This window comes from Gambusia affinis, linkage group LG22 (genome assembly GCF_019740435.1).
Source record: "Gambusia affinis linkage group LG22, SWU_Gaff_1.0, whole genome shotgun sequence".
In the NCBI taxonomy this organism is placed as follows: domain Eukaryota; kingdom Metazoa; phylum Chordata; class Actinopteri; order Cyprinodontiformes; family Poeciliidae; genus Gambusia; species Gambusia affinis.
In genome coordinates this window covers 19,561,909-19,580,548 of record NC_057889.1, presented here as the reverse complement: position 1 = coordinate 19,580,548, position 18,640 = coordinate 19,561,909, and the positions used below count along the sequence as shown (strand labels likewise).

The 18,640-nt window shown below is 39.7% G+C and overlaps 1 protein-coding gene across 10 annotated transcripts in view; it reads right to left on the bottom strand.

Annotated features, from left to right (window-relative positions):
* The window catches only part of kif26bb (kinesin family member 26Bb), a 35,244-nt gene that overhangs the window by 14,020 nt on the left and 2,584 nt on the right, over positions 1–18,640 (bottom strand). For 7 of the 10 annotated variants that reach the window (XM_044106749.1, XM_044106753.1, XM_044106756.1 and 4 more), the window contains exons 3-10: positions 14,933–15,364; positions 10,574–10,698; positions 9,007–9,178; positions 4,833–5,042; positions 3,961–4,054; positions 1,882–2,153; positions 725–902; positions 30–168 (exon numbers count right to left, since the gene is read on the bottom strand). In XM_044106749.1, coding sequence (XP_043962684.1) covers positions 30–168; positions 725–902; positions 1,882–2,153; positions 3,961–4,054; positions 4,833–5,042; positions 9,007–9,178; positions 10,574–10,698; positions 14,933–15,364 — 1,622 coding nt within the window. Of the gene's footprint in view, positions 1–29; positions 169–724; positions 903–1,881; positions 2,154–3,960; positions 4,055–4,832; positions 5,043–9,006; positions 9,179–10,573; positions 10,699–11,511; positions 11,598–14,932; positions 15,365–18,640 lie in introns of those variants that run through there. The other 3 variants (XM_044106750.1, XM_044106752.1, XM_044106758.1) reach the window with 2 other exon arrangements.

Below are 18,640 nucleotides of genomic sequence, written 5' to 3'. Positions count from 1 at the left end.
CCAATGTCAGTGTGCATATAAACTCTTACTTGCTGGGGATGGTTTTATTTCCGCTTAAGAGAGCCAGGACAATAGTGCCCAAGTCAGAATGAGGAAGCTTGTTTTTGCTCACGCCCCTCATTCCACTGCAGACATCAATCATGGTCAACTTTGTGGTTCCCCGTGAACCTGGAAATGGAAATCAAACAGAGAAAACGAGGGTTGCTATTATGCGTAAATGAAAGCATTATAAATTACATAACTAAATATTGGAAGTACTAAGTTTTAAATTAAACATGGAAAATAATATATTGGAAACTGCATAAGGCAGTTCATGCTGCATTCCAATTTTAATTACAATGTCAGGATGTTTTGGATTCCGAATTGGAAATATAAACTGGAAGGAATTCTGATACCAATCTTAACCTCAAAGTCTAATCTGACTGCTGTGCCTATGAAATAGAGGCAGTAACAGTACTAAATTATGAATTTTCTCTTCTGAAATTTTGCATATATAAATCAGTAGTACACTACAGTGCAAATCCATATAGTCTCCATTCAGTATTCACAGGTTTTTCAGTGGAACATGACTCAAAATTATCCATGGAAAACTTGTAGATTTTTCCAAACTGTTACTTTAACAACGTCACTGTATATATATTTTTTTACAATAATAAGATAAGCATGATGGCTCTACTGTAATTCGCCAGAAAAAAAACCTGGAAGAAAGAAATTCCATGAAAACCTTTTCCAATGGTGCTGCTCTCAGTACGAGGTGGCTGGACGTAAAGGGTGAAGAACATTATGGAGCTGTGACACAGGTATGTAATAAAGTCGGTGTGTCGCCGCGCTGCAATGGCTGCGTCCAGGAGAGAGGCCGCTCGCTCTGCCGTGGGGGACTTCACACGGTTGTGGTTACGTAGCTAGAAAGACAGCAGAAAATAGCGTTAGCATTTAGCTTGTACATGTGTTAGGCGTATGCTAGCATTGTAGCTATCATATGTTACTATTGGCAGTGCTCAGGCTTGGTAAAGCTTTGATCTGGAAGCTGACAGAAATGTTCAGAACCAAATTAAATTAAATGTTCAGATGACGCTAGCTGCTTATGCTAGCTGTTTCGTCTTTATTTAATTTTTGCGTCATTTCTTTCTTTCTATACCAAGCTTGTTCAGTTCAGAAAGCAACCTGCTGCTGATAAGTGCATTAACAATTAAAATTCTATTTACTGGAAACCAATGACCTAATTATCAAATAAAGCCAATAAATTAGTGATGCAAAACTCAAAACCGCAGTTATTAAAATTTAAAGGTAATTACAAAATCAGATATTGACAAAGCATCTATTTGGCATAAACTGAGGTTTTAACCCTGAATCTTCTTGCTATTAGGCAGCCATATTGGTTGGTGATAATGTAGCAATTAAGATTTAATATCCCATCTAGACTTTCATTACCAGACAAAATGAATCTCAAATTGTATTACATATTTATTTCATTACGTAAAGAAAGTAAAAAATATATTATCAAACTAACAAATGTTTCTGTCAAAATGAATTTGTTTCACATAAATAAACTAAAATGACATTAATGGCTTGGTAATAAATCTCATTATGATGTAAACAGTCCTACATGATACAGCTTCTAATTTCAAGCAGTTACAGGAACTGTAAAATAGCTCTCCATTGGATCCTAATTCTTTAAATGGAGTCTTTGATGCATTGCCAACAAAGCGAAGCTATTGCGTTAACAGTTAGCTCCAGTGGCTGGATTTAACCTTGTTTACTAAGATTGATTGGATTGTAAGAAGTCATTTGTATAAAAAGCGTGTATTTTAAAGGACTGAATCTGATTTTGTGCTACCTGTAAGACTTATCTCCCTCACAAATCACAAAACGTTCCCATACCTGTATTCCGTTGACTGGGTCCTCGGTGACTCTAACATGGGCCTTCGGGCTGCCCTGCACGCTGCTTGGCGAGGGGACCACCTCCCCCAGCAGGTCTCTGAGGGTGTCCTCTTCGCCGCAGCACAGCTCCACGGCGGACACAGAGACCGTCAGCTCGGTCCAAGTCTTCTCCCTGCGCCGCTCGATGGCGCTGTACAGCCAGGAGATGGCACAGGGAATCAGGCCGAGCTTCTGCAGGTTGTCACCGCTTCCCACCATGCTGGACCAAGACGCTGAGGAAAACAACCCAGCAGGCGGATGAGTATTTGCAAGCGTCGGGCCAAAACATGAAAATGTCACTTGGTATGAGGAATCGTCACATCTATTTTAATGTCGGTAATCATTTTCTGCCCGTAGGTTCTTTATGTTCTAATCTTAAGAGCTTTTTATATTTTCTCCATCCATCCAATGTCTAAACGGTTGCAGGGGAGATGGTATCTCCAGCTGACATTGATCAACCCTGGACAGGTTGACACTAGTCCGTCACGGGACACAACTATACACCCACACACTCATACCCAAGGGCAATTGACCATACAGTCATGTTTTTAGACTCAAAGGAAGTCTCGGCACCCAGAAAGAATAAAATGTCTTAAACTTTTATCTTGCTGCAACTTTAATTGCTCAATGTTTGGAAGTGTGGACGACTCGGACTGAATGGCTTTGTTCACTTGGTCAAGCTCTAAGAAGGTCCCAAGCTCAAATATTTTAGCTTGACATGCACAAGGACAATAATTAAAAGCACACCTGCAAGTCCATCTCTAAATGGCTTAAAAAATGGTGGAGACTTGTAGCTTTAGAGCATCTCATCAATAAAAGAAGGCTGTTTGGTCTCAACAACTCCTGACCTGGGTAAGTTAGCATATTTCCTGCATATCTTTCTTCTCTTTAAGCTCTTTTCCAGTCAGAAAACTGTTTAAAGGACAGTAGTGCCACAAACTGTTCAAAACTAAATGAACAAAGAAGGTTTTTAGGCTGGTTCTGTCAAAGTCTGGACATAAATCCGGCTAATTAACACTTGTTTGCTGCCAAAGGTGACCAGTTGTCAGGCCAAGGAGCAATTGGTATGGATCAAAAAATAAATTATTTTAAAAGCTACATTTCACTTTAACTCGAGTTATCTTCGTCAGATATTACCATTTATTTGCTTATTGGAAACCTTTGTGTGACAAAAGAAATTGAAGAAATAAAATACAGGCGAGGCTCAAATACTTTTTAACAGTGGTGTATTTGCCAAAGTCCAGAACCTCCTACAAAACCCCAAACAGATGCCATGTTGCATCCCCTTTTGCACTTTTGCCCTACATTCGTTGTGAGATATGGGTCTGGCTTTACCTTCTATTGTCTTATCCAAAGTCTAATTGAATGAGGATAAGAGAATTGGTTTACTCCAATTAAAGGCCGAGCTGCCCGCCGTTATTCAGGGGGAATGGTATTCTGCTTAGGAGATTGATATCCCTCTGGCCGCGGGCCACATGCACTCCGTATCAGCCGACTAATTCAATCAGATTTACGGAGAGTGGCGTCATGTGAAAAAGCAGTTACAAGGAGACCCTGTCCTTACCGCACATGTGTGTGTGTATCTTGGTGTCTGTGGTAAAATAAAAAAAATCTATTAAATCCCTGCACCAGCGCTAAGTGCAGGGTCCCATCTTCCTAATAGAAACATATCACAGCCCACTTTGCTTTTAGTCAATCTTAGAAAAAGCATGTTTGTGTCCTTTGGAGTATGGAAGGAGTAGAATTTGAAAAATATCAATGTATGATTTGAATGATATAGAGTCAAATAGCTGAAATGGAATGACACAAATATGGCTCAGGAAAAAGAGCAATGCACAAGAAAGCAGAGGAAAGGGGTCAAGAATAATGCAAGGACACAGAGAGGCAATGGAGACATGGAGTATAAGTCAAGAGGAAAGATTGAATGATGGTAAGAGTGGCAGGAGGAAGGGTGCAGAGGGGCTTTTAGCATTTATAACAGCGTCTCACTCCCAGTTTAAGATTTTAACCTGTGACCTCTCACTGCGACCGATGACTTACCCACATCAGCGCATCCTAGGCCCAAAACGCATCCATCGCTGCCGCTGAGGACACAACGGATGACGTCAGCCAAGACGCCTGTGCAAACTTCAGCCTGGACAAACGGGACAAAAGGACAGGATGATTGATCTCAAGACCGAAAATGTGAGCGCAGTCCAGCTGAAAATCTGAAGTGGGAGGGGAGTTTACACGGGTTTTCCCTGGAGCTCTGACACGTGTAAGCCGAGCCGGAGAGTCCTACCAAGGGGAGTGGTGTCGGTTTTCTGGTCATTAGATAGAGAGGGGGGAACCACAGTGGTGTGTACGTTAACACACAGGGGGATGAATTGTGCTCTGAATGCCTTTTGTAGCTGACATAAATGTACAAAATGGCAGTAACATTAAAATCCAAACAGAATCATTCAACCAGTCTCTAGCTGCATTTCCATTAAACGTATAATTGCCCAGTTTTACATTTCAAAGATATTTGCTTTATGGGAAAGTCAATTTTGAAAAATCTGTCATTTTTTTTCACGTAACGTTTTGATGTTAGGATGAGGTGGATGTTTTTAGCCGTGTCAAGATTGGTTGATTTCACAAAACTGCGACGGAAACACTTTCCACATCACACTAGTCACATGATCAACAACCAGATGTCGCCATGAAGAAGAAAACTACAGGACGTAGTTGGAGGATCATGGAGCAGAATGGTTTGCAACGACATGTTGCATGAACAAACTTCTTCACGTGGGATTTTAATTGCGTTTCTTATTTAATGGAAACACCACAATTGCGAAATTGTGTTTTTTTCAACAGTGGCGGTATATTGACAAAGTTTTGCGTACATTTGTAATATAAATGCAGCTCATAATTGTTAGTATAAAGAACCAAACCTGTCCTGAATCCTGAGAATAAGCTGCATCAAAGTTGAAGGTCTTCAGTGGACTTCTCCTCTCCCTGCCTAGAGTCATTGTGCTGTAGGATAAGTGTTTGGTGACTGGATCCATGATGGTGACTCTCTTCCTGGACGGGTCGATCCGGAGAACAGGTGGCTGGCCCTGGCTCTCTGACAGCAATCGGCTCACCCTCAGCACGACTTTGACCTGAGAGTGGAAGGGAATGAGAAGGAGAGCCATGCTGATTATCTGCTGTACACACCGGGCTGCAGGGCGATGATTACCCTGTTAAATCTGAGATTACACATGGAAAATCAGCTGAAATGAGAAAGCGAATAATTTTGTGCCAGAGACAGGACAATTTACCCAAACTACAAAATCTGTCCAAGAGTGAGCTGTGAAATACACAGAGGGACTGATCTGCCCTGCAGGTTGTAAGAGTTAAATAGTTTTGTCTCAGCACAGTCAAATTTCAAAGGTCCTGGTCCAAAGCCAGAAGAGCCACAAGTACAGTAAGTATCAGTATCCCTGGACTATGGTTTTTGGAAGGTCAAGTGGATCTTTCAAATACTAGACTGGTGGGTTTTTCCAAAAATATCTCAAATGTTTGAACTTTTGTTTGCCTGTAAGGTCTTCCATAAGGATGTGTTTTGGTTGCAGGTATTCATCATGCATTGTACTTTAAGATGATTTTATTGGATGATTTTGTAGAAGTGAACATACAGACAAACCTGCATACAGGTAATATAATGACACAGTGGACCCCACAGTGGTTAGGGACAACTAATACTGGAGATTTCCTCTAAAGACAAGTACAACTACCTATTTTAATAGTTCAAACACAAACTATTCTTTAATAATGTTTGGCACTACTGTAGAAGCTATCGACCATCGTTTTCCTTATCCACGCCAATCAACAGCCAATCAACGGCAAGCAAAATGAATGGTGGTCCTGGATTGGCTGTTTTGCAAACGTCAAGTAACATTGCACTTAAGTATCTCAGCTTTCCAAGCAGTGCTGTCTTCCAAAGAAATCCATACATGGGCCAATTTTCCATGAATAATTTGGAATTACAAACCACAGAGAAATCCACAAACAGGTAAATCTGTGAATATTTACTGAACTGTGAATAAGTGGGCGTCTACAGTACTTTGTTTTCTGCCCACACTGCATTACTCTATTTGTGTATTTTTTGTGCTGAATCAAAGTCAGGTCACTTTTGTATCTATATTTGAATAGAGTCAATTATTTATTCAGAGAAGCATTTGGGTTCAAATATAGATATCCATTACATCTAGATGGCACAACCACAATGAATCAGCAATAAACAAACCTTCAACGTGCAAATTTCCTCTACTGCTCACAGTAATACCCTTCTATTCGCCACTAAGACTGAAACAGAAATCACAGAGTTACTGCATGATACACATGTGTGATTTGCTGCTTCAAACTTCCTGGGATTCCACTTTATCTACAAAGATAAATAAGCCTAGCATATCAGTCAATTACTTTTGCAGCTAGCTAATGCTGATTGATGAGTGATGTTTGGGTACAGGCTGAACCAATTTGGCAGTACATTTTGTTTCCTCAGAGAAGAATGCAGACTGGGAAAATAATGTATAATGTTCAGCTTTCAAATAGCAGCAACTGATTATGGAATCGTCTATGAGGAGGTTGCTGCAAGTAACTTGGGAAACTATATTCATGCAGCAAAGGGATGAGTTTTACAGCAACAATCTACAAAGTATTATGTTAAATTGCGCTAACTGTTAGCCAACTACTAGCTTTATGTTTGGAGCTCTTAGAAAACAGCATGCTGTTATTTCTGCTTTACTACATCTTCTAAAATATGGTTTATGACTTTGTATTTACTAAAGCATATTTTCTATTCTGAAATAGCTATGCTGAAATAGTTGAACATCGCCTCAAAGGTTTTGCTAACCAGCAGCGGGGAGGTCGAGATGATATATTCAGTTGCAAATGTTACCAGAAACCTCAACTTGAAAAGACAAAAGAACTTGAGTGAACAAAGTGATGGCGTCAAAAAAGATTAGCGTTGAGTCCCGGGAGTTAGAGGTAAGATAATGTACTTTATAGGTGCAAGTCGTTGTAATTGACATCATTTCGCTGCGCTTTTCTTTCACAGCCAGATACAAACATTTCAATTCTTCATGAATGACAAGTAGCAGTTAGAAAAATGTTTGAAATGAGAGAAAATGTATTTGCAGTTCCAGTTTTCAATGTTTTGTTACATAGCAACTGCACATTTAAATGGGGTTGCATTTGATAAACACAAAGCAGTCCACAACTGGGAAGCAGAAGGAAACTGACATGGAAAAATATTTTGTACAAATATCTGAATGGTGTGGCATGAAGATTTATCAGGGACAGGGAGACTGGTTGGACCGTATGCTGCATGCTTTGTTAAAGGAGAGTTTAATTTAACACTTGGAGGCTTTTGAATATTAATTTCATAAAGGTAAATTGATGGAGAAATATTGCAGGTTCCATGCAGTTGAAATTGCATTCACTCAGCTAAAACACACTTAGCTTAAGGCATGCAGGAATGTGAGCAGAGGTAGACAGAGTCAATTACCCAGGCCAGTATATGACTCTCATGTTTATCTGCTCCATTAGCATCTTTCCCTGCCCCACTTTCTCCTTCCTTTCCTCTTCCATTACTACGCTCTCATTCCAACGCAAAATGAACCCGATCATTTTCTGTTCGTGATTTAGCTCTGCGAGATCGAAAGTAGACATGCGCATCTCGACGCCCAGATGAATATAGTTATCTTGATGTTGAACAGAACCACATTACACCTCCATGAGATCACCCCTTAGCGGCTGAATCTGAAAATCTGACAGCCGCGTTTCCTGCAGCATGATGAGTTCTCAGGATTTCTTCCAGCTTCTCTACTCGCGCATTTCAAACCTTAAGCAAGAGCGGGGTCCCTAACCGTTCTAAACGCGCCTTAAAACTCTATTCATAACAGATGAATAATTGAGGAGAACATTTTAAACGCGGAGAAGGAGCGAGTGGCTTCACAAAGCTGAGCGGCGGGGCCGAGGTGGGGTCTGTCCTCATCTGTAACTCTACACTAAACCCGAGAGTCCATCTCCGAGACGAAGGGAGGGACGGGGGGGCAAGGCGGCCATATTGATCTCCTCGGTTTCTCTCCCAGAGGAGGTGAGGAGAAAGGCGGGCAGGAACAGGATGGAGACATTACCACCACATTACAGCAAATCAGGAAGGAGGAGTGATATAGGATCTCTGCTAAATTGACTTGAGATCTCTTTAAGCTGCAGCACAGGTGGTGAGAAGACACTTCCAAGGTGTAGATTGTGGGAATGGAAGAGGGTTCAAGCAACAGCAGCAACGCAGAATGACTGTATTTATTCGCAGAATGTATAATAAGGTGCTTATTTACTCCGTGCTGCTTTTATAAAAGGGGCGGTTTTATGTGTTTTCCAGTCATAAAGTATCATTTATAGCATAAACAAGTGAATCCGGTAACTTCAGTCATTACAAAAATGCAGTATATATATCAAATATGACTTAAAAGAAATTTGACTTCATAATTTCACACTTTGATATTGGGCCTCTGTTTCTTTAAAAACTCCTGCTCTTTCTGAAGCTCCGCCTTCAGGAAGTCATCACAACATGGCTCCTCTATTAACCCTTTAACGTTTTTTTACCAGCGTTTCACTGTGAAGTTGCTCCTACAACGAACTCAACAAATGCACAGTTCCACTTGGTGTTTGTAAAACAATGAAAATGTAAACTCTTGGTAAAAGAAAATGCTTGAGTTTATAAAACTAAGAACTTTAAATGGCGATCAGGGAATGTTTTTGAGCTAAGCTAATGAGCAAGTTCAGTGAAAACAGAGCCAAAATACAGAACTATGGCTTAATAGGAAAAATAATTTGTGAAAAACTTGTAATTTGAAGTTTAACATAAAATCTTGGGGTAATTGATTGCCTCAAAATTTTTAAGTTCTGGTAACTTATCCAGGTATCCCTGTTTATTTTAGTTTTTTTCTTGAGTTGTGCCAGCGAGTAAAATCAGAAAAAAAACAACAACAAAAAAAAACAAAAAAACAACTTCTGGTATTTTAAACAAACTTCACTGTAAAACCATAAAGCAGAACTCGTATGCATCAGAGTTTGAACCTTGCCAACGTCGGGCGAGTCTTTGCTTCGAGCGGCAGCTTGGAGCAGGCAGGGGGGCGCCGGCGGTGGGTTTTTCTGGATGATCTCTCTGAAGCAGGTGGAGTGGTTGGAGGGAGCTGGATCCGAAGCCTGGCCCTTTTTCCTCAACGTCAAGTTGAGCTTCTCAGCCGCCCTGCCGGGACGGAGGGAGGCGTTGTCAGGAGAGACGGTGGAGGATGTACCGAGTGACTAACACAACACTGCACAAACACTCCCACTACATTTTGAAGTCCTGCAACTGAAATGTATCAAAAAAAAAAAAAAAACTAACTATAAAAATGTCATTCCCATAATAGAGACAGATATGGTGGAAAAAAGCACAGCCTCTTGTCTTTACTAGGTACTTAAACTGAACTTCAAGTGTAGGAAAACTAACAAATAACAAATCCTTATTCATTCATCATTTATTTTACTGCAACTGAAAAGTTGTGATAGAAAAAGTAAAGACACCCAATGGTTAAATAGTTCTTAATGCTCCCTTTAGCAGCAATGACTTTACATAGTTGGTTTCTGTCTGATTTTGCCAGACTCTCAGTTAACTGTAGACAGATTTTTGCCTTCATTGCCCAGACTGTGTCGAGTTTTCATATTTGATTGTAGAGGTTAATATTCCAGAAGATTTGAGGTTCACTCAAATCTTGCAAAACTAAAGTAATGCAGCCATGTCCTTTTTTTTTTAGGGCTTTATTCAGCCGATCATTTTATGCATCACATGCTTATTCGCTCTGTTTGTCCTTTCTTTAGCTTTAACACTTCTAAGATAACTGAAAACTGGGCCATCTGAAATGGAGCTACTGGGTGTTTGTAATTTCTCTGAACACTGGGGGAAAAAAAGCATGGAAATATTCCAGAGGAACGCTTCCATGGGAATTCAGCATTTACAGGATTAGGAACCACAGTGACCTGAGAATATTTAAAATCCAAAAAAAACCTTAATATGAATCAATACGCACATTGAATGGGTGAATTCATTGAAATGAAATTGACACATAAAAACTAAAGAGTCCAAGCAAAATGCTCTAATTTCTGGGGGGCTTTTAAATCCAAAAGAATCTCACAGATCGGCTATGCAACTAGGCCTGCCACAATAATACATTTTGTTGGATGATAAATTGTCGCAGAAGTCATTGAAATAATATAATATTTTTGTTTTGAGGCCATTTTCAAGTATTATTTTAGCAATGGCATAAAAATGCAAGAGCACATTCAAAAAGATCAATAAACTTTAAATTCTGATGAATGGTTAAAGCTGGTAGACATTTTAAACATCCAAAATAAATGAACAAAACAATAGAAACATTAAATAAAATAAATGATGAAGTCTCTGTAAAGAAAATTGCAGAACACCAGACTGAAGAGATTGTCAGCCAGTTTTTGGTACAAGGAAGAAAAGAGAAACCAGAAATCAGGCAAATGGAAATTATTGAGCTTGTGTTAATTAGCTCAACTGATTAATTGATTTACTGCTAATTCCAACAGGTCCATATGCAGCTTTTATTACATCTACTATTATTTTACAATAACCTACCTGGCCAGAAGGGACATAGCGGCAGTGTTGGCGATGGTCACCACTCTGGAGATGTGAGGGATCTTGGAGGTCGTCTGAACAGTCCCAGAGGCGCCACAGGTCAGCGTGGCATCGTCTGCTTTCTGCTTTCAGGAGAGAGCTCATCACTCATTACGAAGATATCCAAAGTTACTCTCCCAAATCTAATACAAAGGAGGTTAGTCGTGTCAAGGGAATCACGTAGGTGCTTCTGTGTAAGTAGGCCATTCAAGGCTGAGAGCACACGCTGTAAACAAACACCATATCTGACCCGTTATGGATAGAGGCAGCTGTATTTGGGATAGGAGGGATACGTTGTGCAGCATCTGTGGTGTGAAGTCAGAGTAAGAAACGTAACTCAGAGATGAAGAGGACTACGATTAATAACGCTGCCCGTGTCTCTGATGTGCAACGCTCCACGAGAAACAAGACATTATGTAAAGGGATTCAGACAATTATTCAGCTGGAAGCTCCAGTGCGTGATCCAGGCACTTATTTTTAACTGCAGTGTGATAAACTAAGAGAACCCAGCCTGCTCAACTTCAGATGAACCTGAAGCCACCAACACTTAGTACGTTACAAAGAAAACAATAACTAGGATTATTTAGGTCAATATTAATGTCAGATTAATGTTCACTCAAATTCAAACTTCTATTCTAACTGTTTTTCTTACAGTTATCCAAACACGTATTTAACAACTGAACATCAAACTCCCACGTTTAAAAGTCATCCGAAAATTACACTGAAATGTCTCAGTTAAGCGATAAAAATACAACAGAAAGAGCTTTTTTGACAATAGTTGAGATTTAAAGTTTATGTATAGTTATACCAAAAAATCTACCTGTTAGTCATTTAAAAATGAGTTTGTTTTCAAAATAAAACTAGCTCAAATGTGTTCAATAAAAAATTATAGGACTTACACAGTGGACAGTATAGGTTATGGACCACAGTCAGCATCTAACCACAGGTATCAAACTGCAGTCCTCAGGGGCCGCTGTCCTGCAGGTTTTAGAGGTGCCACAGGTACAAAACACTGGAGTTACATCCTTCTGTAGATCAGTTCTCCAGAGCCTTAATGACCCAATTATTCTGTTCAGGTGGTGCAGCAGAAGCACATCTAAAAGCTGCAGGACAGTGGCCCTCCAGGACTGGAGTTTGATACCCCTAATCTAAATTCAGTGAATACTTGAGTCTCCCTCTAAAAATGCTTTAGACTGCCTAGTCACACACCAAAAGAGGCCCAATATACATTAATACACACAATGAAAACGTTTTCTGCCAATCAACATTAAGGAAAATGAGGAAAAATGTCGGCCCTCAATTGGCTGCACTGCAATGGCTAACCAATCAAGTAGCATTGTGTTTTCTTTCTCTTCATTTTCTTCCAATTTGGCTTCAGAAAGTTTTTAAATTGCTCCAGCAACACTTGAAAATCAGGAGCAGTTTTATCATTCATTTTAATAGGAATACCTGGTTTGACACAGTCAGATACTTGGGTAAACTCGCATTTTGCTTCCATTGACAATCTTTGCATAGGTTTGTCAAGAAACAGGCTAACCCTATCTGACTCCCTTCCTGTTTTGATATGACTTGTTGATAATCCAGTTTCTAACATACTTTACATGGAGTAAAAAAAAAAAAGGAATCCAGACTACTTTTACAGTAAAGTGATTCACTTGTTTTATTAATTTGGCATTTTGATTTGGCTGATGTTTTTGCTGTGCACTCAGCCACAGCGTCAAGAACAGTCTACATCCAGACAGCAAGACCCATGTGCTGTTGGACTAGTCTGGCCAACTAACTTAAATAAATTTCAGTTACTTTCAGTTTTCGTAACGGTTCGGAGCAGAAGCTGAAATTTAAATACAATTTTGATTCATTGCACAGCCCTCGTGGGGCTCTGCTTGTCTGGGCAGAGTTGCTCTCAAAACTCACATTTTCTTCTGTCTCTCAAGCTGTTCTAGCGGCAGGGCAACCACATGAGCTCAGCTTTCTGTGAGTAACAGCCAACCATTACGGGCCAATTAGTGCCAGTAGAGATGTGCTGTAGTGGTTTTGAATAACGCGGGGCTGATGGAGACCCAAGGTAAAATGGATCATTTATAAATACCTCCCTGCCCCTCCCGTTCACTACCTCATGACTCATGGTCTGTGTCATAAGCTTTTGCATCTTTACTTCCTCTCAAGTTGAGAGCTGCTCTGTATTTGTACTCATACGTCGTCGTATTATCTGTTTTTCCATCCTCTCCCTTGCTGTGCGTTGACCTCCGCATTTGCTTGTTTTGCAGGATTGTATCCGAGAGGAATCAACCCCCTGCCGATCTGCTCTCAGCCCCTGCCAATGTGTCGGACCACTTTTCTCAGAAATCAAACTGTTTTGTGAAAAAAAAAATTTCTTTCTCCCCCCTTTTCAAACTTGGGCATCAAGGTCCGCCTTGGTTGATCCAAACAACAGGTGACAGCTAAGTGAGTCGGTGCACAACCCTAGAAAGACGCCAACTTTGATCCGATTGTACATCCTGTTTCTACTTGCATGTAAACATTGATTTGCACCGACAGGTTCCAGTGCACTCGCAGGCCTGTGTGCAGGAAATTAACTCCTCGTTCAGACTATGACATTTGGCAGTGTTTCCCTGGATACATTTGGGCACACACTGCCAAAGGAATGTGGCCATATGCCACCTCTGATGTGGTCTGCATTAACAAATCCCACTGTGTCCCTAATGTGTTCCTAATCTTACGCGCATGGATAATTAGGGCATTTTTCCTGACTTGATACTTTTTCTAAGTAGCCTAAGTTTGTCTCACTTGTGCATCGAGTTAGACGTCATGTAAGAAGAAGAAATATCAAGTGGCATCAAACGTTAAGCCAATACTCTTACTGGTTTGTTGCTAGAGCATCCCACAATCAATCAAAGCAGTGAGTGAAGTTCACCAGACAAAGAGGACTCCTTGTAGATACATTAGATGGCATTACCGGAACTAGAAGGACTTTAGTTGGAATCCAGACTACTGTTAGCGATTCTCTCGTTTTATTAATTTGGCCTGGTGGTTGCATAGAGTAAATGACTGATGTACAGATACATGAGGACTCACACACACACATCGGGGGTTTCAGTTGCCCAAGACATACCCCACCAAGAAGGATCGTCTTATGTGTGGCAAAGATTACAACACCAGCTGCAATTCAGACAAAGATACTGGACTTTTTAAAATGCCACATGCGTGTCAATAATGGGATTCACCCTAATTAAGAGTTCAAGGTCTAACACAAAGACTCTCTTTAACTTGTGTTTGAACCTACACCATAAACTGGAGCCATAGACTGGTGGTAAGAGGTAATGAGTCATTTTTAGCTATAAATATGGATTGTGGATCCTCGTAGTTTACATATGTGCTCATGTGTCAAGGGGAGAGGACCAATTTACCAAAGATCTTGAGAGTCACAAAGGTAATTCTTCTGGTAGTTAGGTGTAACTTGTGGTCACTCCTGGTAATGACTCAGATGACACACAAACGCAGCATCTACTGCCCTGGTAGTGTGCTTTAACAGGTCAATGCCCAACTGCACACAGAACATGGATCTACGAACTTTATGGATAAATGCTACCCTGGTCAGGCAGGTTCATCACATTTGGCTTTTTATTAAGCGGATTCCTATTAACATTATGCAACATACAGTCGTTGGCAAAGTCGTGCAGTTCTAAAAACTAAATGTTTGAAATGATTATCATGTTGTCCTTTCTTTAAATCACAAAAGCTTGTTTATGCTAACAGGGGCATCCATATTTTGGAGAGCCACTGTAGTTTTCATCATGTCATAAACTTATGAATGTAGCTACTACAGGAGACAGATGCACTTCAGTGATTTCTCAGTAAAATAATTATAACAAAGTAGAAATAATTATCACATCAATAGAATTAAAGCGAGTAAAACTCTCCTGTCACTCACCTTGTCCCGTTAACTATAACAGCCAATCACTTGGCATGGGGGTCGGGGAGCTTCTATCACATTAATGCATATTTCAAAAGCTGCAATTTTAAATATGGCTCTCCCTCTCTATTGATCACAAGTGCTTTTTGACTGGCCGGCTTTTATGACGGGTAAATCATGACCCTATTCCATTCCATTAGTAGAAGGACTTTTAAAGAACGCGCTCGGCCATGGGATCGAAATAGGCTCTGATTGGGCTCTATGAATCTCTTGGCTTGCCGACATGTGCGCTCGTAAAGGCATGCATTATCCATATAGCTCATTAAAGCAGGGGGTGGTAGAGAGGGGAGGACACTAGGAAATGTGTTATATAGGGTGTCGAGCTTAGAGAAGGCTTTTAAGGGTACCGGATGGTGAGAATTGATGGTGACACCATCTGGATTTGACGCCGATTTAGAGGCCACCAGCTGCTGCTGTTCTTCCACCCAGCGGTCCATGTCGGGGTTGGGGAGCTTGGTTCCTCTCCGTCGGAGGGTTTGGGGAGTCCTCTGGGGCGTCCTGGGGCTTCGAGGGCTGTGCGGGCTGTATGATGGATGCACCACCTCCCTGGAGGACTTGTCTCCATGCTTCGTCCCGCTTTGTCCCAGTGCCGTCCCGAAGGGAGGCTTGGCTAACGACTGACCACGACTCAGAGCCAGGAGGATGGCCTCCTGTTTGAGTTGGTTCAGGTTGGCGCCGCAGGACCCACACTGGCCCAGCTCCCGTTCTCTGAACTCCATGTTGGAATGGCCGTGGACACGAAGGTTGTCATGAAGAAAGGCCGACAGGTCGCTTGTTTCCTGCAAAATTTTTTAGAATTACAAGCTGAAGAAGAAGCTTTAAGACACTCAACTTTCCTGCAGCAAAATATGTAATGGCTACAGGCCTATTGCGATAACTAATACGTCAATTAATGACATAATTAATTAAATTAAAGTCTTCAGTTTAGTGCTTTGCTCTCAAATAGTTTATTTTTTTGAAGGACAGCTTTGTTTACAGAGTCTTCATAATTCAATTATTTGTTGTTTTTGTTGTTTGTTTTATTTATTCTGGATATTTAAAAAGTCTTCCAGTTTCAGTGTTAAATGTTCATTAGAATTTAAAGTTATTGATCTTTGAGAAAGTGTTCTTGCATTATTATGCCATTTCCTTCATATTACTTGAAAATGCCTTCCAAACAACAATTCTATTGTTTATCGCAATAATTTCCTGGACAATTTATTGTCCAGCAAAATTTATCATGATAGCTACAATGGCTGCAGAAACTAAATACAACAGTCATGCAGAAAGATTTTCACATATTGTCACATACACTTTTATGCACAAGCTACTTTTCACGTGGAAAAATGCAGAAGTCGGATTCATTCAAACTCTACGAGTTTACGTTTGTGATGGTAGGTCAGACGAGTTTTATTTAATAACATCACTGCCAAACTGGTTAGCACATAGATTGCGTCTACGGTTGCTATGGAAACTTTTGGATCCCCAGATGACACCATTTCCTGCTGTAATCTAACTGCAAGCTCTGGAGATTTTATACCAGAAATATGTTTTGTCATATCCAGAGTGACATATTTATTGATTTGAACTCTGATCAACTAAAGAAAAGGAATGTATAAATTAAAATTTGCTTTTTCAGTTGTTGTTTTTTTATTTTATTTAGGTACAATAACCAATAATTGTCCCACTTGGGATTTTGCTAAAAACAATTATTGCTTAATATGGATTTTTTTTGTCTCTGCACTGCATAAATTTCCTCAAGTTAAAGCTTAGATTTCCTATGATTATTTAGTCCATGGTTTTTTACACATATTCAGTCTTTTGGTGCACATTTCGTCTTTTAATAGTTCTCTAACATAAAAAATAAGAAAAAAATAAAAATAAATTCCATGTTATGTCTTTGCCTTCTCACATAGAGCATAATAGTGGTTAATCATTTTTACAGAATCTATAATAAAAACAAAACAAGCACAACAGTCTAATAAATAGACCACTTTACCAGCTTTTTTTAAATATCTGGTAGGAAAACAACATAAAAAAGATGCAGTGAGAAAAGTTTGACCACCTGACATGAAACCAGCACATCAAAAAGGAGTAGTAGGTATTTGTCGCTACACCACACCCTGGATTACTTTATGGCATCCTGAAAAAAGTGACTGAATCAGCATTGATTATAGTTAAAGTGATTTGAAATACTGTGGAGACAAACAGGCAAACAATGTGTGTATATCTGTGTCTCTGAGTGAGATGAGCAGTCACTCAGTATCACATTTTGTATGACCAGCTGCTTGCCTGTTGGTGCTGAAACATGGAAATCAAACGTGTTTTGGAACCCCCTCTTAGCTTTCAAGTATTCCTGAAACACTTGAAAGCTAAATATAAAATAGCACTTTACACCATTCTGATGGCTAAATAATCTAAATAACAGATTAAAAACAATAAACATTTTTCTTGTTGCACTCACATGTCTATTTATTCTATATGGGTTTTTTGGGGGGTTTTTTACTGAAAATTAAAAAAGTGACTGCATCAGCATTGATTATAGTTAAAGTGATCTGAAATACCTTCATAGAATACATTTATTCATTTTGATACATTAATAAACCCTGAAATTAACTTGATGAAAAACTTTAATTGAATCCCACCGCTAACAAAAACACATTTGAACCATTAAATTTGGTCTATCCCAGATCAACCTGTGCCTCTATTCAACATTAACTCTGTGATTTCAATGGAACCTACCAAGTGGCAAAACCTGATTACTGTAAGAAAGAGAACCGATTATAGATATTTAGAACAATAATATGCCAAGATGAAAAGCTAAACCACTCCAGTGACTGTGCTTCCCATCTTTGCCAGCCCATTAAAAAAAATAAAAAAAAGATGATGATATCATAGAGCTGTGATGCTTTTGAGAAGTCACAGACAAGATCAATAAGCCTGGAAGGAGCTAGCGGGCTTATCGGGTTTCTACCCAACATGTCAATGGCCGCACGCTCCCTCCCTTTCTCCCCAAAACATCAGGACCACCATTCCACTTAAGAGGACAAAAATAAATAGCCTTTCCTCAGCGGGGGGGGAGGGAGGGGTATGACACAGAGATGTCGCCATGAAATATTCATGTCCATCTGAAAGCACTCACGCAGGAATGTCGCGGCTTTACTTGGTGAGTTAGGATCTGAGTGATGGATGATGACCAAGCCGAACGCACAGAGGTGCATTCCTCTAAGAGGCGGCGAGACGGTGAGACTCATGTGGCCACATGAGCTTTAAAACGCTAGTTAACAGCCTTCGAATGAGTGACGGAAAGTGTGTAAAGAGGGTCAGCACTTCTCACTTTATCTCACTTCTGCAGCCAAAGAACTGCTTTCATTTTCTTCAAATGAAATGGTTATTCAGTTTTTGTTGAAAAGTTAATCATATCAGAAGTAAATATTGCTTTTTATTTTCAAGTTATGCATTTCATTTCAATGAACCACAGATGAAGACAAAGAAAGCCATGAAATATTTACATTATACTTTATTATGCGGCGTTATAGGTGTGACTGTCGTTTGATAACATAGTTTGAATTTAGCCAATAAAGCTGGTGGGGTCGTCTTATTTGACCAGATTTTGATCAATATTTCCCAAATAGAAACCTTTACGGTTTATCATCTTCCTTAAAATGAACAAGTGAATCAATTCTTGATGCTTTTTAAAGCAACTTGTTTTAAGACAAATTCTGAAGATGATTTAAACCATGAAACATTACCAAAATACCACTAATCTTTTTAATTTCAATATTTTACCTGACAACCGCAACTAAGGCGGAAGCATTAAAACTGAATCACATATGAAGAGACCTTAATCCAAATTAAATGTTTTTAGAATCAACCATTACTGAACATTGTATATACAAAACAAAATTATTGGAAGAAAATTGATGATTTTGAACTCATTTTTAAAGTGCACGCATAGCTATATCACAAGCCTGTAAATCAATACATTTTACTTATTTAGACTGATTAGAAGTGGGACTGACTTTTAAAGCGCCCACTTTATATAGATGCATAAAAACTATAAGATATATCTGATA